General features: G+C 37.8%; 1 protein-coding gene and 1 long non-coding RNA gene across 5 annotated transcripts in view; one reads left to right on the forward strand and one right to left on the reverse strand.

Annotated features, from left to right (window-relative positions):
- The first annotated feature begins 2850 nt into the window (after positions 1–2850).
- Positions 2851–26137, forward strand: part of plce1 (phospholipase C, epsilon 1) — a 92827-nt gene continuing 69540 nt past the window's right edge. For all 3 annotated transcript variants that reach the window (XM_084434491.1, XM_084434492.1, XM_084434493.1), the window contains exons 1-2: positions 2851–3210; positions 8989–10349. In XM_084434491.1, the coding sequence (XP_084290617.1) occupies positions 9219–10349 (1131 nt within the window). In that variant the 5' untranslated portion in view covers positions 2851–3210; positions 8989–9218. The remainder of the gene's footprint in view (positions 3211–8988; positions 10350–26137) is intronic.
- LOC311306218 lies at positions 21878–23760 on the reverse strand. 2 transcript variants are annotated; one of them, XR_014630153.1, is made up of 4 exons: positions 23625–23760; positions 23396–23498; positions 22477–22573; positions 21878–21970 (listed from the first exon to the last, which is right to left on the reverse strand). It is a non-coding gene; the product is annotated as an uncharacterized lncRNA (long non-coding RNA). The 2 variants fall into 2 exon arrangements; XR_014630154.1 differs by lacking the exon at positions 21878–21970 and having other exon boundaries at positions 22437–22573.

Consider the following 26137-nt stretch of genomic DNA (forward strand, 5'->3'; position numbering starts at 1 on the left):
TACTACGGAGCCCCTAAAGGGACATGGACTGAAGGAAAAAAGAGATGGGAGGAAAAATGTGCCTATTTGTCAATAAATAAATAAATTGCGTTCTCTCACAAATGTTTTGCGTTTCCTGAGAAACTTTGTGTTCGCTATTAAAATGTTTGTGTTCACCCGAGAACCTTTGTGTTCGCTCGCAAAGAACACAAAAGTTGTGAGTGAACGCAAAGTTTCTTGCGCACGCAAAAACATTAAAATGTGTATTTTTACTCCCATCTCATATTTTTTTTTTTTACATTTTTTAAACCCTTAGGGTTATAAATACTAATAAGTACTAATACTTTAGTTTAGGGCCTCATAGCCTACTTTTGTGTGGTTATAGCTTTAAATATATCATGCAGGCCTATAAGATCTAAATGTTTATGTTTATATCTATTTGTATTAAGTAGGCAAATGTTTTATAAAGATATTGTATATTGTTTTATGAACGTGGTATGACATTTTTTGAATGCTAATTATTTTGACAGTATATGAGAAAATATAGAATATCAGAATGTATCAGAATATTATTTATATTTTGTCTAAATTTATAAAAGAACTATTTATATTTTGTTTGAATTTTGACCCTGATGTTTGTCACATGTCAAGCATGCATTCAAAAAGTAGTCTATCAGTGAATTAAGACATTCTGCCACTCAGCAACTGTGAGCCAAAGAAATGATATAATGGAAATCATTAGAACGTGTGTGGAACATATAACACAGATGTTACAGAGATTAATAAATAAATAGAAAGCGAATAAACAAACACGTTTATTGCTTAGATGTGATTACATTTCTTAAAAGTGCTTAGTCACTTTGAGTGAGCATATTATTCTAAATTGATTTGTCAGCATCTAGTTATTATTTAAGTGGCCAGTTGACGTTACAATCCAGTAGAGGGCAGCAGTCTCTCAGTTAAAGGGATCGTTCACCCATATATGATAATTCTGTCATCATTTACTCCTAACCTGTATGAGTTTCTTTCTTCTGTTGAACACAAAAGAAGATATTGGAAGAATATCGGTAACCAAACAGTTTCTGGTCCCCCATTGACTTCCATAGTGTGAATAAAAATACTATGGACATACATTTTTGGGTGAACTATCCCTTTAAGACTGTGGCTTAAGAACTAGTCTGACCAACTAGCAATTAGTTAGGGCTAATCAGTTCTACTTTTACAAATTTGACCTATCTACCTTTTTATATAACTGACTTAAAAATTAATGACCAGTCTTAAAGATTAGATGACTAACTTGTAAGACTAGTCTAAGCAGTTTATGCAACTGAGACTATAAGATCAACAACACATTTAACTGTTGAGACTTCAGTTCATGAAAACCTTCACTTGCAGGTGTTCAGATGGAAAACATGGTAAAAGCTGTGGATGTTCCTACAAAACAAAAAGTCCACAGAGGGACAGATTATGAAGTATACAATCACTTTTGTACAAACCTGTGCCAGACTCATTTGAATCTTTGCAATTACATGACACCTCATTAATCTACTCCAAAACATTATCAGACACATGACATAAAAACACAAAAATATGCCTTCATAGTTGCACAGCCAGCTGTGCGATCACAATGAATGATCAGAAATCTTTGTACGAAATCCAAATACACAACAGAAACATAAAAGACTGTCATACTGAACTGCAACATACAAAGGATTACTTGTGTGGTTTTGTAAATGAATTGCAATTGGAAAGCAATAGTTCCAGATGCTGTAGGATTACATGTGACAGATTGACTGGGAGTGGAAGAATTGCACATTCTTTCTGGATGGCATAAGAGTTCCCTCCTTGTAGACTGAGAATTCGGAAAATCATTGCTATTCTGCCAAGAACACAAACACACGGTTAAAGTGAATATGCATTGGCATTTGTCTATATGAGCCTCTGCCTAATAGCCCATTTTATATTCCCTAAGGTTATTTTTTTAAAGAGTAAAGTGGTGGGAGGGACTGGACACAAGCCCCCTCTGTCTGGACTTTTTAGGTGTGAATTACCACACATAAACAAAAGCATAATAAACGTGAAGAAAAAACGGCTAAAATAAATAATAATAATAATAATAATATTTTCTGCATGTAAACAGCCAGCATCACTTTGAGACTGTAAAGCAAATGTACAGTTAATCTAGATTGGCAAAACAGGAAATCAAACAATGTTATCAATTGAGCCAAAGGAAGTAACCTTCAAATGTAGCCATAATGAGATAATGTCCACCCAGCATTCCTATGATATCATTATTGATACTCCATGCGGTAGCCTACTTTAAAGAATGGTATGCAAAAAAAAAAAAAGAAAAAAAAAAGGAAATAATCCAAATGTTTTATTGTAAAGTGGAATTAACATGATATTGTGCCCAAAAAACGTGGATATGGCTTAATATTGAGTAACTTGCAAGTGATATTGAGTAGCCTATTGCCAGTTAGTTTGTAATTTTTCGCTCCACCAATGAAACTAGTTCCAAATTTCGAAGCAGAATCAACCGTTCCATGTCCATGCATATCAATAGTGGAGTTATTAAATTAATCAGGAGGTGTGTTCGACTTGAAGTGGCGCTGCAGACTTGAAGTTTGGCATCAAAGAGAGTTTACATTCTGAGAAAAGAAGTCAGAATTGCAAAAAAAAAAAAAAAAAAAAAAAAAAAAAAATATTGAATTCCGAGAAAAAAAGTTAGAATTGTGAGATATGGACCGGCTGTTTTTTTTTTTTATTTTTTTTTTTTATGTGATATGACTTTAAAACACATCTTGTAGTGCCATACAGGTAGGTCTACTCCAAGGTATTCCAATAAATAGGCTACAAACACTGTATGGTAGCTTACATACAGGCTATTGTATTATCATGGTATAGTATCAGGAAAATTAAGTATGAAGGCGTGTTAGCGTGAGGCTGTTGACAGTAATAAAGTGTGTCAGTCTCTTGAGCGGTACCGTGAGTTAAAGTCCTCAGACATTCCTATGCGGTGACTGTAGATCATCTATTGTGTGCTCGCGAGTGTCTTCTGCTGCTGCTGCTGCTGCTGCTGACTGACTGAATAAGTTTCCCGCCTCCATCAGTTTAAACGCTACACTGTTTTAATACAGTCGCTGCAGGGCTCTGCACATTTAACAGTCATATTCTGAAACCACGATGAAGTTTCACTCGAAAGACGGGTTTCTGGAGTGACTTTTTGCAACGGTAAGTTATATCTCCTGTCGTTGGCACGTGTGTTTATGTTATGTTTGAAGTGTTAAATCCTAAGATTATGTTATCATCTAGAAAATATGCTGCAGCTTGCTTCAAAACAACGTTTGATGTTAGTGTGTGTTAGTTGATACATTGTTTTCTCGGTTATGTCGGAAATGAAAGAAAGAAAGAAAGAGACAATTTGCCTTACGACTCGCGTGTATTAATTCACCTCAGTTGTTTCATTTCGTATGTAACATATTTATACTTTTGTATAATATTTAAACGTTACTCCAAGGTACTTCATGATTCAATGGTGCTAGCCTGGCAAAAACGTATGATAGCCTACCAATGGTAATACCATGTTTTGGGCATGGCATTACTATGGTACTTTTTTGTTAGTGAAATGTGCTTCTCAATGAGCTCAGACAGGTGTTAAAAGTTTGACTGTGACAGAACGGACTCTTCTATAAAAGATGTGATGATGTTTTTAAATCGTGTGTAACGACGACGACGATGATGATGAGTTTTCAAAATTGCATATATGCGAAGAGGAAATATTTTAGTAAAAGGTACGTTTACTCAAAAGCGCAGTTGAGACATTTTTCTGTCCCCCCTTTCTGCCTCTACAGGCTCCCCCAAGTCTACTTTGGTGAAATCAGCCTCTAATGGAAATCTTATGTTGTTCTAGTAAAAGTGTAGTGTGACTTGAGTTGACCAGCTTTGTAACCCCATCTTGCACGAGTCATCCTGGGGTTTGGGCTTTTTTTTTTTTTTTTTTTTTTGCTCAAACTCACACAATCCATTTTCATTAACCAGCCTGGAAAATGTGAATAGATGGAAAACTCTTCTTCTGCTTTAGTTTACTTGCCACATGAGAACTGGATTGAGAGACTTGTAGGCAAGTATACTTGGTTACTGTCCTGTGATCAGATGGGATCTTTTGCTTTGCATTAACCAAGCCTGTAATCATAGACCTTTCATCAGTTGTGACACAATACTTAGATTTTGTAAATTTTTTGCATGAATTGAATTACCGAATGTCATGTGCACTTTCAGTTTTGTGACACACCAGAGGTTCATGTAGCTAAACAAGAATGACTGTGCCAGAAGACACATGACACACCCACAAATAGTCAAAGATTGTCAAACTGTACATTTATGACTGCAAACACTGATTTAGCGTCAACAACTCTGTCTCTTCCAAGTGTTTGGACATGCCCAAATTGATATAGCGATATCTTTGATTTTGACAAATTGTCAGCTTAAAGAAGATAATAAAATAAAGCTGAGAGATTCTTTTTATAAAACTGTATAAAATAGATCAATAAATATATTTAGACCCCCAGAGTGACTAAGACTAAGCATTTTAAATCTAGCAATTTTTTAGCGCATCATTTGCAGTTAGTTGCCAAGACAAAGTTTTTAAGTTTAAGTTGTTCATCTAATATTTAGGCTAATTACCAAAAGTCAGATCCAGTATGCAGGTGTTGGGCAGTCGGAGTTGACCGTTTTCATGAAAATCGTGTAATGTACGAGAGGGGAACAGACTCATATTTTTAAATTAAGCTTCAGACAGTGATTCTATTCAGTTTGTAGGATATTAAACCTGATAGTTTGAGCTGATTCATTGATCATAAATCTCCTAGCAATAAGGTGCATGTTTCTGCGTGAGTTTGTTGTTAATTTCAGAACGATGTGAAAGTTGGTAGTGTGCGATCCTCAGACGGTTTGTGTACGTTGCCCAGTTTTTCTCTGTAACCATTTACAAAGTGGGCAAGTGTGTGATGCCTATAGTGTGCTTAATATCTGTTCATATTTTAAAGTACCGGTAGTGTTGTTTATTCCAGCCCTAACTCTAATAAAACTGGTCAGAGATCAACAGCAGTTGACCTAGTTCCATTTATGATGGGTTGTTAGCCTAGAGATTGTCCTAATCTCGGTTGAACCTGCATGCATGTTGACATTGATGCCATTGTTTACCCACACATAAACTTTGTTATATTAATATGAACTGTTCCACATCTGAATGAGGCTTTGCTCCAGTAGCTGTCTGTTGCGCAGGAACAGAATCAAGCTAGCACACATAATTAGTTTGTGCTGGCTTCAGAAAAGAAGGGGAGAAGGAGGGGTGCAGAGGTGGATTTGGGGAGGTGGGAATTCCCGTAATTTCCAATTGTTACAATGGCCTCATGCCTCAACAGACACTCGTACCCACCCACCGCTCTGGAGGCATGACTGCCTCTTTACTGCCATAGCTTATAGTTTAGATAAGTTAAGTAAGAGTTGTCTTTGACAAGTTCAGGTTTTTAGGACACAAATGCCTGTAACACCTCCTGCAGGCAGGCTGATATGTCGGCTGTTTGTACACCACCATGAGATCAGTAAGGATTGCGGGAAATTACCTTAATGGATTGGTTGCAATCTCTCATAGTGTAATACAAATAAAGGCTGGCAATAATTCTTGGCTTCCACAACTTGAAGTTTAATTAGTGGTGTTTGTTCTTCCATGATGGGGAATGGGAGTGTTAGCCTATAGATTCACATTAAATAGTTTCAAGACAATTTACCAGTCCCAACAACCTACAAGTCCCAGCATAAACGCTCCAAATTATTTGTTATTAAAGCGTCTACGTTCACAAACCACTGTTCATTTTAACAGAAAAGCAAGCATACTGTGCGTGATTTGACATGGCATCCAATACAAATAAATAATAAAAAACAATTGCCTTAACTAATGCAGAAAAATTTCCGGGGTGGGGGGGATTTCCATGGCGGGGACTAAGCTCCCCCGGCCCCCCCAATGGAAACGTTTTTGCGATCCCAGTTCACACGGATCCGCGAAAAGGACTAAAAACGCTGTATAATGCATGCTAGGCAAGTAGTTAGCGATGTCAGAATGTAAAGAAACACTAAGGGTCTAGACTGAACATTTAATATGCATGCGCATGACATCACTGGTTTTTGTTCACTGGTCATCACTTGCACTTTCAAACCTGTTTTCAAAATCTTGAGTTTTTCCGGCCCCAGAATGCCGTTGTTGTGTAAATGAACGGGCAAAAGGCATAAAAAGTTGTCAGCTTTAGTTGAAAACTTTGTAGTGTAAACGGCCCCTCACATTGATGTTGGGACCTGAGTTTAGAGACCAGCAAATCATAGAGACTTTTGAAGTTTGCAACCACCCAGGGGTCCGATTCCCGTTCAACGACGTAACTCGCTGCTTAACTACCATAATACGATGCATCGTTGAAGAAATCAAGTAGCTAGTCACGACTGTTTCCAGAAACCATATTGTCGCGAATTGGTTTTCACCACGTTGGTTAAATTATGTTACGGAGGTGGTGGAATAATAACTACTTTAATGAATCTGTTTGAGATTATGAATTAATGCTAGATGTTTTGCTATAAATTACAGACATGGCATCTGAGGACTATTTCAAATTTTTCTCAGTTATTTTGCAGTAGAAGGATGCTCAGCTGTCGTTATGAAGTAATTTTGGAGTAAAACATGTTATTAAATGTGGTCTTTTGTTGGACAAGAGGTTCATAAATGCTTCTCATGTCTGGAAAGATGTTTGACGCCTGTCAAATTCATGTTATAAGTGACTCAAACTCACAGTGCTTTCAGATGGATTAGCATTTACAGAGCCGTACATCAATGACAAGCTGCACATAAAAGCGATAAACCAAATCGGTTTCAGTGCGATTACATGTAAATTGCGATTAATCATACAGCCCTAATTTGTATGTAGCCTATTCTAAATAAAGGATTTGTACTGAATGTCAGCTTGCTTATTTTGCTCAAGATTAGGATTTATTGAGTCCACATATCATGCAAACAAGAAACTATGCTTCCAACCACAGGTCAAAACCCGTAGTTCCAAACCACACAATTTTGCGATGTTGCTTGCGAAATGTTCATTGGAACTATGGTCTCTGGAAACACTGACCCGTTGAACTTTGCTGATAACAATGGAACTTGCGACCATAGTTGGCTAACGATACTTTTGGGAAACAGCCAGCAGCTTCTTAACAACAGCCTAAAAACTGGCCAGAATGACAGTGAAATGAAAAAAAACAAAACAATATTTTGCCATCACTTCATGGTCATGTGGACACATGACAGTTCATCATAAGAACGAAGGTGTGCCTGGTTTATCTATCTGGTGATCACATACTACAGCAGTAATGCATTTGTTATGTGCTTTAGTAATGTTGAAGAATGCATTCAAAACTTGTTTAGTTGCTTCTGATGATGACGACAAGGTCTGAAATCACATTTTCCCTTCAGTTTTAAAAGTGAACATGCCATGCCAGATTTTATGATGGCAAACGCTTATTATTTATTGTGTGTCTCATGAACACACAATGACAGAATTTTCCATTTGGGTGAAATGTTCCATTCATTTTAGGTGTGCAAATCAATGGACATTAAAGCTGCAGTACTTAACTTTTGGCGCGCTAGCGGTTAATAAACAGAACTGCATGCGTCTTGCCAAATGACCTTGTAGCCGGAGCTCCTTCTCTCTGTTTCTATGACGAGTCACGCAGGTACTGAACTACTTTCGCAGCAGTACGACCCGAAACAGTCCAAAATAGTCTGAATATAAACACTTATTATAGGTGGACCGTGGTGATTCAGGATAAGACAAAAACACGGTTTGGAAAATGGATTCATGATGTACTCGCTCATTTTATAATTTTTGTCCCTGAGTTCAATATGGGCAACCCTGAGCACGTTATTGGCCAAGGCTTTCCGTCCCGGGCAAGAGCTTCTCATCTATTACGATCCTCTATAATACACAGTAGATGGCATCATAAAGCCTGTTTTTTTCACAGATGATTGCTTTTAAAATATATTATTTGGGGTTTAAACTATTTTGCCCAAATAGAAGAAAAAAAAATCCGGTACAGTACCTTTATTGATTTGATACCATAAATTATGCATTTTGTTGAGGAGAGTGTGCTGTTACTTTTAAAAGTTGCTGAGTTTTGCACCACTCACATTTTCTTCAGAAAGTATGAAATGTAGTGTTTATAGATGGTTAGCACTGATTATTTCATTCAGCCTGAGAAGTAGATTGTCCCTACACAGTATTAGGAGAATTCTGGTGTCTTTTACGCCCTTTCTCTTTCACCGAGTCAATGTATGATTACAAGCACTCAAGGACTGAGTTATGAAAGAAATACTCCTCACTGTGTTAGCACAGTGATTTATTGTCAACTGTGTGGGTGTGGGAACTGAGCCGTGTTTGAAGACTGACTGGCTGAATCCAGCTAGAATCAATGCAGCGAATGCCCCCCTTTAATTGCATTTGGGCTACCCCCTCCAAGTGAGGCTTTACATTCCAGAGACCCCTGCATTTTTATAGGGATGGGGGGCTGCTGACTGTAGTGAGAGTTTGGCCAGCCGTGTGATTTCCGGAGATGGAGATATTTTTGAGTGGATGTGAATTTTCATTTCATTCGAATGTGCATCCTGTCCATGCAATATTTCTTCAGTGTTTTAAACAAGGTTTCGGTTGTGGTGAAGTGCAGTTTTAACAACTTCCCCAGATAGAATTTAGCAAGACACAAAACAGCTTGGCTCTGATAAGGATTGAGAAACTTTTTCTTACCTTGGCCATGCCAAGTAAAACCAGTTTGTTGAATTAGAGAATGTTTATGTTTCCTCTTGCATTGTCATATTTTCTTTATTAATTCAGGGGACATTTGCAGGCCACTTAAAATGAAATGTGGCAATAGAAGTTTTTTAATGAAATTTGTTTTTCTTGTTCCCCTCTCATCTAGTGTTCTGAGCCCCGAGGTCTTGGGAGAAGAGGTTAAAGTCGGGAGGGGCGAATAAATTGAGAAGACACAGCCGTCACTTTCTGCTGCAGTCATCCTAAAGCTTCCACTTCAGGCAGACCCACTGAGATTATCTCTGTGATCTCAAGGCCATCGCCTCTAGGGGTAGTTTGCCCCGAAGCTTGTCTCGCATAAGTTGAGCAAGGAGAATCTGTCATCAGGTGCCTAGTGATATGAGGGTTCGTGTGGAGAGACAGGCGCATATTGGCTTCATGAGCTCCATGGCCTCTGAGAGGGCTTCCGCTGTGCTGGGTTTGAAGAGTCTTGGTAAGAAGACTTCGGCAAGTAATGGAGATGCTCTCATATCCGTGAACTACGGCTTGCCTGAGAGCGAATCCCCTCAGACTCCTGTCCATTATCCGTTTGATCCCTTGGAGGGGGAGTCAACAGGCACAGGATGCAGAATACGGAAGTCTTTGGATACTAGGTCTAAGAGTTTGGATTGCTTGGGCGATACCTACAGGTCCAAGAACTGCAGCTGTGGGGCTGCAAGGCACGGGGAAGAAGGGTTGTACGTTTGCCAGATGTGTGGTTTTTTCAATCCAATGGAAAGCAAAGAAGGCTGCCCAGAGAATAGCTTTCCTCCTAGAAGCTGGGGAACGGTGCCCCAACAGAGGAAAGCAAAAGAGATTTCTTCTGATGTTTCTTGCCTCACTGGAGGACGGCCAACATTGAGTGGCTCAGATGGTGAACTGTGCCAGATGGAAATAGTCATCGGCCAAAACACGGAGAGCCTGCCGTACTGCGGGCTGGATTTGAGGCGAAGCAGTGTGCCAGTATCCTCGCCACAAGGCCCTCAATGCGCCAATGGCTGCGGCACTACTGTGAAAAACAAGATGCGTGACAGAATGGACTTTGTATGTGCCGTGTGTCATAAAAATGGATTCTCTAGTCTGGAAAGGCTCAACAGGAAAACCAAACCCATGTGCTCTCAGGGCAGGTGTCTTAAGAGGTCCACACCCCTCAGGTTGTCTGCAAGTCAGGACTGTAGTGACAGTGAAGGCACCGTGTCCGACAGCGAGTTTGTGCGAAACAAGAAAGAACGCTCTACTGTCCTGGTCAGGAGGTACCTGAAGAACAACCAGAAAATTAAAAAGACTGTGTGCACAGGCACCAGAGCTATAGTGAGGACGCTACCCACCGGCTGCATCTCTGACAGAGTCTGGGAGTCTGTTTGTGGGAAAACATGCCACCTGGGTGAGAGGCGCACGCATGAGGTGAGAGGATACAGCAGAGCGCTTCAGGCCATCCAGCTGCAGCTTTCCAGGGCCCTTCTCATCTACCCAGGGGTCAAGTATGCAGAGGTAAGGTCAATTTCTCTTTTCACTAAAAGCTCTGCTTGGTATGAATGCTTCCTTTATGAACTGATAGTTATTCGGGTGTTATGTTAAAGGTCTATGAATGTACCTCTCTCACAGTTGGTGCCACAGTTCCTGGATTGAATGTTGGTGTTGTAGCTCATATTGAAATAAGCATGACCGTGAATTTCTTTGCTGTTTTATCACTGAACAAATAATTATGATTGAAGCCTGCATTCTTAGCTTCTTGGGCACTTGTATACAGATTAATAATCAATATTGAAATTAATTTGTGGCCTAATTTTATTATTATTAACTAAGCCTAAACAAAGTCTAAAACTAAATTACTGTTGACATGTGGAACATGTTTGCATGTTATATAACTTGTTTGCTGTCTTTGCTTTGCTGTTTGCATTTCAAACCTTTTTTCAACGAATTCAACTAGACCTTCATGGTCTTGTTGAATTCATTGAAAAATCTTAATAAAATGTGTAATTTTTTTTCTTTCTTTTATTCAATTAGCAGATGATTTTATACACCGTAACTTACAAATGAGAAAAATCACAAGCAATTTATTGTATGGGACTAAATGATATTTGCAGTGCTGTAAGAGTAAGCCACAGTGATGCATTTTTTCATGGTAATTTTCTGTGGTAATTGTAATAGTTCCAGTCTATTTAGCACTAGCCAGCACTTAATTTTGCCTGTAATTTGATGAATTACCAATAGGAGGAAATCTTTCTTGCCAAGGAAATTCCTTTTCCTGGAGCTCACAAAGCTGAAGTCGGTGCGTTATACAGACACAAAACCTTTCTGCTTGAGGTTTTTCTGACAGATGATTTAGAGGGCGACTGCTGTCTGTTCCAGCAGAACTTCAGATCTATTATGCAGCGTATTATATCTGAGCTAAGGCAGACGTTTTACTATTAGGCTTGTAAAAACCACTGCTTGTTGTGTTAAGGGTCGTTCCAGCGCTGTCTGGTTTCTCCCGCTGGCTGGGACAGTGGAACCCTCTGTTTCAGAGCGTACAGTGGTTCTCGCTACACTGGCTTAAGACATTAAGACTTTATTGCCCCTTTGAGGCACTAAAACCCTGCCTCCTTCACCTTTTCATTCATTTCTTATAGGTGAAAAATGGAGTTGGTGAGTAGAAATAAATGTGTTGTAGTCACTGCTCCTCTCGAGACGAAACCATCATCACATTTTTTTGTTTAGTGTTCCAATGATTTGTTAATGGGGTTTTGTTTTGGACCCACATACTCTGTGTCAACATCAGTGTGGTTTTGGATTGAACCATGGTGAAGAGCGGCCCGGCGTTATCTCAAATTGGAAAGGTTAAAAGTGGGAATAGTAAATAGAGGAAAAAAAAGAGAAGCAGCTTGTATCTGTTCTGGTGGTTTAATACAATTGTGAAATAAATCTAATATAGAAAGTGCATATCACATCCCTTAGGGCAGTGTTATTCACATGGTGGTGGTGGACTGTGGTCCGAATCCGGACCACGGCTTGGTTCTATGCAGACCGTGGGTCATAATTGCGCCATTTTACTGTTTCTACAGATTAAAGTGAGCAGCGCGTCAAAACAACGGAGTGGTTCACACCACAACCACTCAGGGTTGTTTATGGTAATGATCTTCCAGAGCTATATCTATGTTTTGTATCTAGAGCTAAAAGTGCTTCATTCAAGCCCTTTGCTCTCCATTGCGCGTTGCTTCACTCCCTCGCTTAAAACGTAAAGCGCCACATTAAGAGCTGCAGACCACGTGGTTATTTTAACAGGAACACTGTGAGCAGCAAAATGGATACTTTCTCTAAAACACTGTAGAAAACAAGAATACAGCTAATACAATTATTTTTGTCTGTCATACAGATGACTCTTGACAGTTTACCTAAACCAGGTTTGATGCAAGGTAATGTGTGCTGTCTTTAGATGTTTTTTAATACATTTGGCATTATTAATCAGCATATAAAGAGCATTTCATATTAAAATATTAGAATTTGGAAAATTATTTAGAGATGGCAAGGGAAGACAAATTTTCTTTAAATTACTTGCTAGTTAAATTTGTTTTGTCCTCATGATGAGAGTTTTGATTACTAGATTATGTACATTGTTTGTTATATTAATATCCAGGTGGGAGAAATACCTTTTGGGTACATTTTTGGTAAAAATTCTTAGACATCTCTATTTTGGCTCTCTTGGCCCAAGATTTTCATCTTTGATGACTATTTTGAGTGTTTAGGTTTTTTTTCTTTCTTTTACAAAGTACTACGGCTGCCTCGATGGAAATGTAACTGTTCCAAAAAAGTATTGTCCGGACCTCCGCTGGGAAGGAAACATAGAGACCGGACCTCTTAAACTTGAATTGAATACCCATGCCTTAGCGCTTATGCTAGTGACATAGCCTAGAGAGTTTGTCCTTTGGTTTCTTTAAGCCATTATGATGATTTACATAATTGAAGGTCTGCTTTATTAGGCCACTCTTGCCATAACGCAGTCTTTAGTGTTGGTATGGTTATTTTATTGTCCAGATTTGAATATGAATTGGCACTTGTCCTTTTGAAACTTTGTATATTGATGCAAGTAACTTTTTAGGTGTGAACTCATTATAGCAGTTTTCTCAAGTGTAATTTCTTAGAACTTTCTTTCACACAATGCTTTTTGAAATTGGTATACTATACTTATATATTGCTTTCTTGACCAATTCAAAAGTGCAAACACCCAAGTTTCTATGACATTGTGGTTTCAAGAATGTTTAGAAAAGTAATTTTGCCATACTGTCATCCTTAGAAAGTTAATAATTACAGCAATGTAATAATGATGATGATAATAGACATGTTGTGCAACTTATGCTTTGTGTATTTTCCAGTTCTCTGGCTGCCTCTAAGACTGACAGGAAATTTACTTTTATTGCACAAGCCTGTCGCCTCATAAACAGGTTAAATGAGTAGCCTAGTATTTTCTGGCAAGCTTCATAGCTGCTTATCAACAGTACACAACATGCACAATCACAATAAACACTGAATTATGAGTTTTTAATTGAGACATTCCAATTCAGAAAGTCACTCAGAAAACGTTTTAACCCTTCAGATTCAGACGTGTGACTGCTGGGGTCAACAGCTGGCGATCATGTAATTCAGAAAGTTTCCCATGGCGTATTTGCCTGTCCATCTAGACTTAAAATGAAATGACAGACTGCTCCTTTTAATTAAGCTGAGCTTGTACTTTTGTTGTGTTCTTAAGCTTTTACTGGTGTTTGCACACAGCCTCAGATGTTGACACTCTGTGCAAAGAGCTTCCCACTCAACATGTGTTTTAAAGGCAAGCCCTCACATGGCATCCAAGAGGCATCTGTTAATCGTCTCCGTTGTGATTATAGCAGCAGTAGGGAGGAGGAAGTGCAGAGTTGAAACTGTGACCTCCCCCGGCCTTGACCCCTGGTTTTGTTGTCTCAGTGGACACCACAGAGGAGTCAAAAGGAGCTTATGAGATTGCAAGTAGGGGACATTAACCACAGTGCTGTTTGCGGTTCAAACAACAGCCATGAGATTGTACATGACTTGTTCTCCTGTAAAAAGTTATAATTTTAACAGTAAAAGACTGTAAAAAAAATCCTACGGTTAAAACCTGTTACTTGGTTAACAAGAATAAGTTCCCTTAAGCCAGGGACACACCAAGCTGACGATCGGCCGTTGGGCAACGTCGGGTCATTTTTGAACGTCAGCTTTTTTCGGTGTCACTGTGTTCCGCACCATTGGTTGGATGCCGTACTTTTTTTGGGGGCCGATTCAACATGTTGAACATGTTGAATCGGCGTCAGGCCATCAGTGAGAGAGAGAACTCTGATTGGCTGTTCAGCTTAGTGAGTGAGTCAGTGCACGAGAATAATAGCAAAACAGCGAGCAAAGAAGTCAAAATGGTACAGATAGACGCTGTTCTAATTTTACGTCGTCTTACTTGAGTGTTCCTGGGCAAATATTTTAATATTAACACGAGAGGAGTGGAATAAAGAAAGTGATCAGCAGAATTGATATTCAAAACAGCCTGCAGTGTCAGTTTCCATTTTTGAATGACGAATATAGATGAATATATCTTCAGAAATAGACAGTTGTCTCATTTACACGCAGGTGCAGAACACGCATGCCAGCTGACAGTCGGCTGTAGTTCTCTCGGTGTGTTCAAGTGCAGCTCTTTGCCCCGACACCGGTGACACGAGGCGATAACACAGTCGGCTTTCATCAGCGCTAGTTCTGTGTGTCCCTACCCTTACTCTGTAATAGCAACTGTAATTAGTCTAATAAGACGTTTCATGTCTTTTTTTTTTTAACAGTTTTTGCAAGTGAAAAAGAACAAGCCATCTTATAATTTTCAGTGAAAAAACATTCTCAGAATTCTCTTTGTGAGGATCACATTTGATGTTTTTTCATTGAAATAATTTTTTTTTGTATCAGTAATGCACAATAGGCTTTTATGTCACCTCTTATTTTGGTAAATTAATGTTTATTGCATTATTTTAGTGTTGTGTTCCCACACTGAGCACCTTCTATATATTAGTATTTACCAGTATTAAGCTGCTTGTGAAGAACCCCCCGTTTTTTTTAAAGTTGTTGTGAGTATATCATACAGGCAAAAAAACAGATTTGTTGTATTAGCATTATTTCAGTTAATGAAATGTACAGAAATATACAGTAGAGATGCACTAATACTAAATTTCTCCGCTGATACGATAGCCGATTATTCAGGATGATTTCTGCCGATACCGATAGTTTAAAGGAGTCATAATGTAGAAATTTCACTTTTCCACGAGAATCAATGTATGTTATGATTGCATAATGATTGTACACTGGCCGGGAAGCCGATATTTAAAAGTGAAGCGTTTGTTTACCTCAGGGTTTGTAAAATAGGCCACGTGCACGCGCACGAAAAAACGAGATTTTGATTTCTTCCCCCTCTTGACGTCAAGACGGGGAGGATATACCAAATATGGACACCGCAAACCTATGCCGCGGGAAGCCCGCCCCTCTCCCCCTCAGATTCAGTTTAGTCGACTCGAGAAAGATGGAGAAACCGAGTGTAGCCTACACTTGAGATGCTCTGTGGGTGACTGCCACAAACAACATGCAAATGTGTTTTATCTACCAAAAACGGACGAAACTATCAGGGAACAGTGGAGGAAATTCATTTTTAATGACGCTGTCCCAACAACTCTTTCAAGTGGCGTATCGTTAGGTGTGTGTGCTAAACATTTTACACTGGAATCATTTACAAATTTGGGGCAATATCAGGCGAACTTGGCCTCGAAGCTCCGTTTGGGAAAAGGTACATCCCAACCATCAGGGACTTGCCAGAAATTGAAAAGGTAAGACTGTGTTTTTATTGCTCTACTGTGGTTAACAAATAGCAGCTAACTGCTAATGCGGCTATTGTATGTAACGTTACCTTCGAGGTAAACACGGGGAATGGACTCTACGAATGCTAGCCACATCTTTCCACTTTGTTTTACACTAGCAGCTACAGTAGTGACGGTACAGGAGTCCATGCTCAGTGGCTAAAACTGTTTAAATGCAAGTATAACATCACGTTGCATGTCTAAAGAAGAAACATATTGAATGTCTAAATAACCACAATGTGAAACAAGGCAAAAACACCACATGATAGTAAAAATCTCAAAACCACTGTAAGCTGATAAAAAAAAAAAACTACATCTCCGTTAATGTAATCTACATTAAATAAAAGGTAAATTTATGTGGGAGAAAATAGCAACACACGTTTTTGCTCGAACTGATGTTAATGTATGTCTCAGTCAAAATGATTGTCTTTACCATTCAGAGACATCTTGATGTAGACGTGCATCCAACAACTCTACATCTTCCCTTTCCAGCTCTGGTTCAGAGTCCGGCTCAAACATGTACGGTTGAATCCCATATGTCGCGGCCGGGTCGGGTTCTGACAACTTGCGCCATGTCAGTTTGTAATGATGCTGAAGTTACCTGCGTGTCAACCCCCCTCCTTCCTGCAACCAATCAACGCGCCCCTTATTTGCATTATTATAATGACCGTCCACGACAGCCAAAACATCGCATCAGATCTCGCGAGACAATAATGCCCTTAGAAATAAGGGTCTGAGGGGCTCTGTGTTGATTTTTTTTCCACTTTTCTTTTTTAGAAGTGCCTGAAAGACTATAATAGAGCATTGGGTACCAAAGTTAAAACAACATTATGACTCCTTTAAATAATGCTGTTATTAAACTATACTGGGAACCTTCTCATTTGGTAAATGAATGACCAAAACGCATTAAAAGTTTTTCATTTTTATTTGCCCCTATCCTCCACAACTGGCATTTAGATCGGCCTCCATTTAGTTTGCACCGCCTAACTTCCCATGATCCAATCAGTTCCCGAGGACAAAATCCAGTCCCTTCCCACTTGTTTTTTGCTTATTTCACTCGTATATGTCACAATAAGGGAAGAAAGGACTATCACAACTTCCGTTTCATGCCGACTGTTGTCTCGGTTGGTGTGAAAAGAGAGACTATGTTGAAAATGGAATTTACTACAGCCCTCTGCAGTATTAAAGGTGCTCCAAGCGATCCCGGGAGACGTTACTTCTTGTTGACATTCGAATTGTTGTCAAACAAAACGGAAGCTAGCTAGACCCTCCCTCCTCCTCATCCCGTCTCCTCCATCCTCCCCTCCCTTCCGACATAAAGGAAAGTCAAAATAGTCACTACAAACAAAGTTAAGTTTTACTGATACTTCATTCAATGTGTAATGTCGCCAAGTTAGATAAATGCTTTTATATATTGCAGAACAGAATGCAGAAAAAGAGAAACATTATCTTAAAATAGTTTCACCACCTGAGGTTATAACTATAGCTCCCATACAAGGACGCAATAATAGCAAGATAACGTTAGCTTCGCGTTTCCCAGTGTCGAGTGAGCATTAACAACGGTTGGCGGCGTAAACAAATTTAGTCAAAGTTGTCAATAGCCTATAAATGAACTTTCAAACACGTCAAACAGTGGATGAAAACAATCGTTCACACAAATTGTCGCCCTACTGTGAATTTGCTTGATCATTTACAATAGAGATTGATCGCTGCTAGAAACATACATGTTGTATTCACCAAAGTTAACGCTGACTGCATAGTTCTAGCTAATTACATCCTTGTGTTGGTTTGGCGAACATGAACGTCAGTTTAGAAAGAAAAATGGATTTACCTGTTCTGCAAAAACAGAGCAACTATGTCGGATTGGAATCCCTTCTGCCGGCGGAGTTCTCGCCACCTTTCGAAGGTTTTTCCGATGTAAATTCGGGACTTCACGCGTTCCTTATCTTTGTCCCTATCCTTGTCCCTCTTCTTTGCAATTTGTTCATCGGAACGTCGTCTCTTTGGTCGTGTGTCGGCCATAATTCAAACTTCCCTCTTCATGCTTCTCTCTCCTCCACACCCCCTTCACGTGCACGCGCACTAACCCTCCAAACCCCACCCTCAAATACTTCTTGTCGGTTATTGGCTGAAACACTGTTTATTATGTTTCGTGGTGCGGGTGAGCCCAGTTTGTTTTTGTTGCCGTTTGTGGAGCCTGTGGTGTCTAGAGAGACCGCGTTTTTTTACAGTGTGTTCAGGGGACAGGCAGCTAGCGGATAGTGAGGAGATGTTTGCTGTATGTGACAAAAAATGTTTTGGCCTAAAAAAACGCGTCGCATCACTTAGAGCACCTTTAAAGGAAATGAGCCTAATAGCTGATGCCTGACACACCACAGGAAGATAAACACTGCCTTGTGATTGGCTGATTAGCAACAGGGCCAGGGGTCTTTTAACAGGTAATGACTAATGACCACACTGATAACACTGAAGAATTAAGAAGAAAAACATGTTAGAAAGCAACAGCATGGATTTAGAGTTTGCTTAGATTTTAACTTAGTAAAGTACATAAACTTACTGGAGATGAAGTAAAAAAATAATATATGCGATAAAAGGAATCCAAATTTTTCTTATTTGTTACATTCTATTAATATATATATATATATATTAATAGAATGTAACAAATAAGAAAAATTATATATATATATATATATATATAATAAATTAAAGATAAATAAATCAGTAATTGAATATATAAATAAATTTGTATAAATATAAAAGTGTAAAATACGTCAAATGTTTTGTAGGGATTCAACTGAATTGGTTAATAATTTTTTTTTAACCACTAAGCACAAAAATTCACAAAAATGCGCCAGACTTCCCAGTGCTTCATAATGGTGAGAGAGGACATTTTATGAAAGCACATTTCCTGATTGCTTCACTCAGCTTGCTTGGCTGTAAAGCTGTGTGTGCAGTACAGTGTCACAAAAGAAAAAACAGTACTGCTACTAATGGAAAAAGTAGCTTATTACTGGAAAAGCTGAGTTGCAGTTAGCGTCGCTACTTTAAGTTTTCCAAATATCAATAAATAAAATAAAAGGAAGATGATATGGTTAACAAACGAGTGGGGTGACACCTCAACACATTCCTCTCATTCTCGTAATGCTAACCAGCCTCAGTTATTTCCCTCATGGACTGAGACCACCTAGAGAGCCTCACAATAAACAGCCCAAACCACATCATATCCTGATTCAGTCCTTGAAGAGACTGGCAGGTTCTGATAAGACCAGTCTTAACTTTCACTAGCACACTGCTGTCGGTGAGCAGAGCGTCCATCTAAACGCCAAACAAAACACAGGACAAGGCTGGGGGGAGGGACACTGTGGCCATGATACTGCACACAAAGTATGCCTTGTGTTTCTGAGAACTCAAGACACACAATGAGCCATTTAGAGTTTCTTCTACACTTCATTCTCATCTACAAAAATCAAGGGTGATTTTTAGCGACGTTCGTGAGCACACTTCTGAGACCTTAATTGACAAATTAGACACAATAAAGGAATAAAAGCTGTCACTAGGGCTGTACCTTTTTGAAAGGTACTTGTATGTACCATAAAATCACTGATATGTACCTTCAAGGTACTAATATGGCAGAATTTAGGGGTAAAAAAAAGAAAAAAAAAGTTTATAAATAGCTTTTGTACCCTTTTCCCCCTGAGATCATAGCAAGGCCGCAAGTTGTGGTGCTTCATTTGAAAATTGAAATATTTAAAATTGAAGATTTATTCAAAATTCTCAAAAACTTCTAATAATCGCCCAGTTGGAAATGTTATCAGCCAATGCAGATAATCATCCAAATTCTTGATTATTGGTCTGGCAGGTGTATTGAAGTATCACTACTTTGAACCTTGAACTGTATCAGTGAAACGGCTCTGAGTTCAGAGTGGTTTTGTGTTTGTGTTGGCTAAAGTTCCTGAGTGTAATAACTCTTTTCTAGTTAAATGGAGTCTACTGAAACTGAAATGGACAGAACAGTCAACAAGAGGAGCAGGTGCTTTTGAGAAGAGCTCTCAGGAACATCCTGTTGGTGCTCAAATTGTGACCTCATTCTCAATGTTTGATTAGCTCTTATAGAAGTGGAATGGATTTCGGACCCAAAATATACCTGAATTATACTGTCTGTGTTATAAATGTGTGGCTGAAAAGCTGCAGATGTCAACATGAATTAAAATCACTTAAGAAAGTTTCTAGTGTCTGAATTCATTGCACTATTATGGCTGTATTCAATAGTGTTGTCACCATACTGGAAACGATACCTTGAAAAATATTGATATTCGATACCATTTTCGATATCACGGGGAAAACTGCCATACAACCATACAGATAATTTGTTATCTAAATTCTTTCATAATTTGGGTAATTTTGTTGTAATAACTTAGACACAGAAGCTTTTTATTTGAATGTTAAAATACATTTACAAAAAAAGACAAATAGTCAGTAATAAAATAATAATAAAAAAACTAATTGCAAACAATAGCACAAATAAATACAATAGAATAAAGAGACAGATTAAATAAACGTGGCTTTAAGTTTTTCAGGCGGGTATAAAAGTAGTATACTATTCAGGTTAGAAATACTACATAAATGAAAGTAATCAAATGTAAAATAACACTGGATAGTTTTAATTGTAAAAATGAAATACATGTTAATGCTTTCAATTAAAGTTACAAAAGTTATTCACTCAAGAGCAGAGAGTGATTTTCTCTTTGTCTTTTGTTCTTTGATTAACATGACAGCAGCAGGAATATTAGACTGCTGTCACTTTAAGAGCATACGCACGGATCCATTATACGATTACACAACATGCGTTTTCTCTCAACCATTTATGTTTCAAAACTGATTGTATTTACCTGAATACTCAGCAAGACGGGCATTTTGACATCATTTGGTATTTGACCGTGTAAGAGCAATAAGTCATGCAAAAGAAGTCAATTTGGCACTCGCGAGCTGTTTGAGAGGCGGCTTTATGCCAGAGACGGCCACTTGACTAAAATTATTCGCAATACAAGCTAGTGGTCGACCGATATATCGCCAAGGCCGATATATCGGCCGATATTTGGCTTTTTTGAAATATCGGCATCGGGCGATACGTTTTTCTGATTGGCTGATGTGTTGGAAGCGGGACTTTTATTTTGACGGCACTCCGGACTTTTATTTTGACGGGCGGCGCAGAGAACACCAGCGCCAGAAGAGAACTGCAGCTCCTCAGATCACACAGCGCTCACTCACATTCTCCGTCTTCATTAATTTACGATCTCTGGCAGTCATATCTAATACTTTGTTAGACAGAACTGGTAAACAAAGAAAGTAAATGGTATGCGAAGTAAAGTAAAGTGTTTGCTTTTATATTATTTGTAACAGAAAAGGCAAACAATCAGGCTAAAATACTTTCTCATTTGCCGTCAACATTCAGCAAATGCGCATCTAAGTTACATCATTTAAACAAATCGCTGAATATCTAATAAACATTTAATTTCACAAACCTTGCAGATTTAATCGAATCCAGCTGTGATATCTTGTGAAGTGTGCATTACTGTCTGCGAGTGACGGTCGGTCCGTGCGAAGTGAGTGAATGCGAACAGAAGATCAGCTTCACTTTAAATCCTTAATTTTAAAATATGCTGATATACAACCAGTTGCCAACTGTGTCATATTCATATCGTTTTCACTGTGCTGTATGTAAAATTAGCGTTACCTTGTCTTTATTTGAAAAAATATGATTACCAGCACAAAATTACCAGATTACTGAGTGCCCTGTTACAGTTTACCTTCTTTTTATTCACATATTCATATATTTCTAAACAATTACTTTGTGAAAAATACTGTAATAGGATTGCAGATTCAAGAAGTTGCCATCTAAAGTACACTGTAAAAAATAAAAAGTTGAGTAAACTTAAAAAAGTGAAGCAACCAGCTGCAAAGCATTTTTGAGTTTACTCAACTTCAGTGATTGAAGTTCATCCAACTACCAGTCCAACTCAAAGAAACGAGTAAGCACAACTACAGAGGTCCTGAAGTTCAGTAAACTCAAAAAAGCTTTGCAGCTGGTTGCTTCACTTTTTTAAGTTGATTCAATTTTTAACTTTTTTAAGTTGATTCAACTTTTTTACTTTTTTAAGTTGATTCAACTTTTTCAAATATCTCACCCAGATACTTGTACAGCCTTCACATTAAGAATCCAAATGCAGGGAGTAAACCATACTGTAAATACAACACAATACAAAAGACATTGCTATCATTACAGAACTTATTTATTGACAAATATTCTGCAAAACAACACATTTTCTATTTGCATTAGGTACACATATTTTAAGGTGATGAAGTTCTATTCCACTCTTCAAGATTTATTTAAAAAAATAAAAAAAAACACTATGCACAAAATTAGAGTACAAACTGGAATAAATAAATGCTCAACCTTACAATTATCCATATGGATTGCAGCTACTTGGACAATCTTTTGAAGGACTATGCAAAAAAAAAAAAAAATCAGCCTTGCGGAGCACTTTAGGTCAAGATAAATAAACGTTTTTTTTTTCTAAACAAACTAAACAATTTTTTTCTTAACCAGTTACTACTGGTGTATTTTAATGCTTTAGAATAGTTAACATTGGGGCCATAAATCAAGCCAAAGAGGAGAGTAACAACTGTGGCAAAGGTCTTGCACATTATCTGGCCCAAACTGCTCTTATAGTACTACAGAGAGGCACCTTATATTTGGGTTTGAGTGGATAGTGGCAACATCATCTTCAACGATAGTTAAGGTCCTCATCTTCTCCCCTTGTGAATGTCTTCTGGCTCTGTGTCCTGCAGTAGAAAATAAATCAGCATAAAATTAGGGTCATTTTTTTATTGTATTGAATTATGTTAGACCACAGAGTGTTCCTAAAGGTCTGCTCATGTAACTTCACTTGAAAAGTAAAGGTGGTCATGTTTTTTAAGCATGTTCAAATTCAGCCATAGAGCTAAAACTGATAAACGGAAAACATTTTCCCAACTCCAAACAATGCCATATCAGCATTGATGTGATTGCCTGTGGCACTCGTCCACAGCAGAATCCACGGCCATTCTGATTTAATGCTTTTTTTAGTTTTAGTTTAGTTATTTTAGGTCACCCAAAATCGTACATGTATTAAGGCACACATTCTGTTAATCACCCAAAACTGGTCATATTGCATCAGTGAAGATTGGTTTAAATCACTAGAGTCACATGGATTACTTTCATGCTGCCTTTTCTTGTTTATATCTCCTATATTCATATTCTTTCATATTATATTAATTTTATTTACTCTGCTATTGCTACATTACTGTTTAACCTTATGATTGTGCACTGTATTGTTTTAACAGGTTAGATATCAGAGGGAATGTCTCCGGACAGTGTTGTGAAGCAGTAATTTTCCACTGTCTTTGCTTTGGTAAAATAACAGCTTGTTGAATTTGTGCTATCAGATGAAGTCAAACTGATCACTGAGAAAGTTTCAACTACAATTATTTAATAAAGTAATTTTTACCATGACTTTGTCTGTTGATGATAAGTTTTGTATATCACACAAAACCTATCTCTTAACAGCATCTGGTAAATAGGTGAAATATATCAGGTGTGAGTGTATATGCTGATGATCTTCTTACCAGGCAAGTCTTCAGGATGTTTCCAGACTTTTCCCTCATAAACAAAGGCAGACCTTTAAGAGTTGTAGACTTTCTTTGAGGAAGCACATTGGAGTTTCTGTGTCTGAAAGACAGAAAAACAAATACGGAACAAGTTATATACAAAGTGAAGCATGGGAATTACCTTGAAAAAGAGATGGCACCATTCAGCCTTTAACCAGAGAGATATGATCACATGCAAAATAATTACTTGATGATCAAGTGAGGATCTTCATCTCCACCACTTGCTCTGTACAACTAGATGTGTATTCATTTAACTAAGAGAAAAAGGTGCTCTTCGGATCAGTTTGTGTGATACTGTAATACTCAGCAGAGACCCTAAAAAAAAAAAAAAAAAACATTGTTGAAACAGTAAGAAACAGTAAGTAAATTCAGTTCACCTCACCTGATCTTTTAAAAAATAAAGCCCACTGTTTTAGCACATCCAAGGATCTTGTCACTGTACTGATGTTCTTTAGTCTAAAAAGGACAAATACAACAGAACAAAGATACATAATTTTATTAAACAAAACAACAACAAAAAAATCAGTTACAGTTAGTAGTTAATTTAACATGTAGCAAAAATAATACAGAAAATGAATAATCAAATGTGAAAAAGAATCAATGCATAGGTTTCACTGTATTTATAGCGATTTTGTCTTTTGTTAATTGATTAACATTAAGGATTTAGCCTAATATTTAAGGATACACAATATTTTTATCCTATTCACTTTAAAACATACCGCACACATACTACCCATTCTATTATTTGATATGCAAAGCTAACATACATATTTTTAACATAACACATTAGTTTTGCATAGGCTTCTATTATTAAATGTTTCCTCTAAATTGTATTGTATTTAATTATATTGCACTACTGTAGAATGACTGAGCCTCAACCTAAGCATGTACAAATTGTAACTGAAATTTGTATACGTGACAAATAAACTTGAAATTAAATTGAACGGACTGCGGTCACTTTAAGAGCTCATGGATCTAATACTGAAACATCTAGGTTTCACCAAATTGGTTATGTTCACTTAAGACATTGCCGACTGTGTTTACTTGAATACTTTTTTTGTTTTGTTTTTTTGTTATTGACATAATTGTATGTGTATGTGCATTATTAAATCGCAATACGCCACGAAAGATAGCTGAATTCGCACTCAGATTCTGTCCGAGTCCGAGAGAAGCGGCTTTCTGTCTCTCAATCAGCGCAAGCACCGCATTTAAGTCTTTATTCACGACTTACTGAGCTTAACATTTTTAACATCTTTTAAACACCATGCACGTCCTTGTCCTTCTTTTTCAAGCATGTTTCCTCACTCTAACGTTAGTCTGGGTAACGTTAGCACGTTAAGTAGCAATGTGCTACGTGGATAATCTCTAACAATAGAAACTTATCGTCACCACGAAATATATCTTTTAACATAATACTATATTTTATCAACATATGTGTGCAATTTATAGCCTATTTTCATTCATAAAGCTTAAAGAAAACTTACCGCAATCAGATGAAATCCAGTCCCTTCGATAGCGTGGTTGGAGGAGGAAACCCCAAGTAACGTACAGCGAGACAGACTGCGCATGCGCGATGACGGGAAGTTAAACGTTCGAACTATGAAATCAAAATATTAAGTTTTCTCAACTTAATTGTTTGTGTTCATTGGACAAAATAGTAGTGCACTTGCAGTTAAATAGTTTTTATAAGTAAACTCAACATTGCAGTAAAAAATTTGCCCACTCAACTTAAAATTTTAAACTGAGTGAACAATTTGCAAGTTGGATTTTTTACAGTGTATAAAAGCATGTTTATTTGAAAGATTTGTTTTCTAATTTATTTATAACTTATTAAATATTGATTAAAATAAATATATATAAAAATATCGGCTTTATATCGGCCATCGGCCACCCTGCTCTCTAAGATATCGGCATCGCCATCGGCCATCAAAAAACCAATATCAGTCGACCACTAATACAAGCACTAGGCCTATTTAACCGAAGCGAATGAGACGAGTGAGTGACAGGAGGCGAGTGTGTGTCTATTCGCTGTCGGAGATGGCGCAGCTGGTATCGCCGTCTCCATACTGTAGAAAAAGGAGTATTGGAACAGTTTCAAATATTTAATTATCAATACTACATATTGAAATATCTATATTTTTTGACAGCACTAGTCCTTAAACAACATTAGATCCTTTCAGAAAGCAGATAGTGACCTCTTTATCACACATAATCAACACTGTTCTATTAATAATGCCTCATCAATGTTTTTGAAAAGACTTGAATACTCGTGCTCATCCCTAATTCCAACAGGATTTGAATATGAAAAAGCCAAAAAAAAAAAAAGACTTGGCAAGAGACTTTCACAAATGCAAGGGCACACACAGCAGAAAAGGAAAAGGCAGATAATTTTAAAGTCACATCCATTTTTGCCAATCTGTAATTCAAGATAGTTATTTAGTCCGGTAATTTAGCCTAGATTTCTTTGAAATACCTGAAGGCAAATGTGTCACGTACAGTCTTTGAATCACTCTAAACTAGAGGTAAACCACCTTTTTATTACACTTAAAGAGATACTCCACTTTTTTTGGAAATAGGCTCATTTTACAACTCCCCCAGAGTTAAACAGTTGAGTTTGACCGTTTTCGAATCCATTCAGCCGATCTCCGGGTCTGGCGGTACCACTTTTAGCATAGCTTAGCATAATGAATTGAACCGGAC

Source organism: Rutilus rutilus (assembly GCF_951802725.1).
Source record: "Rutilus rutilus genome assembly, chromosome: 16".
In the NCBI taxonomy this organism is placed as follows: domain Eukaryota; kingdom Metazoa; phylum Chordata; class Actinopteri; order Cypriniformes; family Leuciscidae; genus Rutilus; species Rutilus rutilus.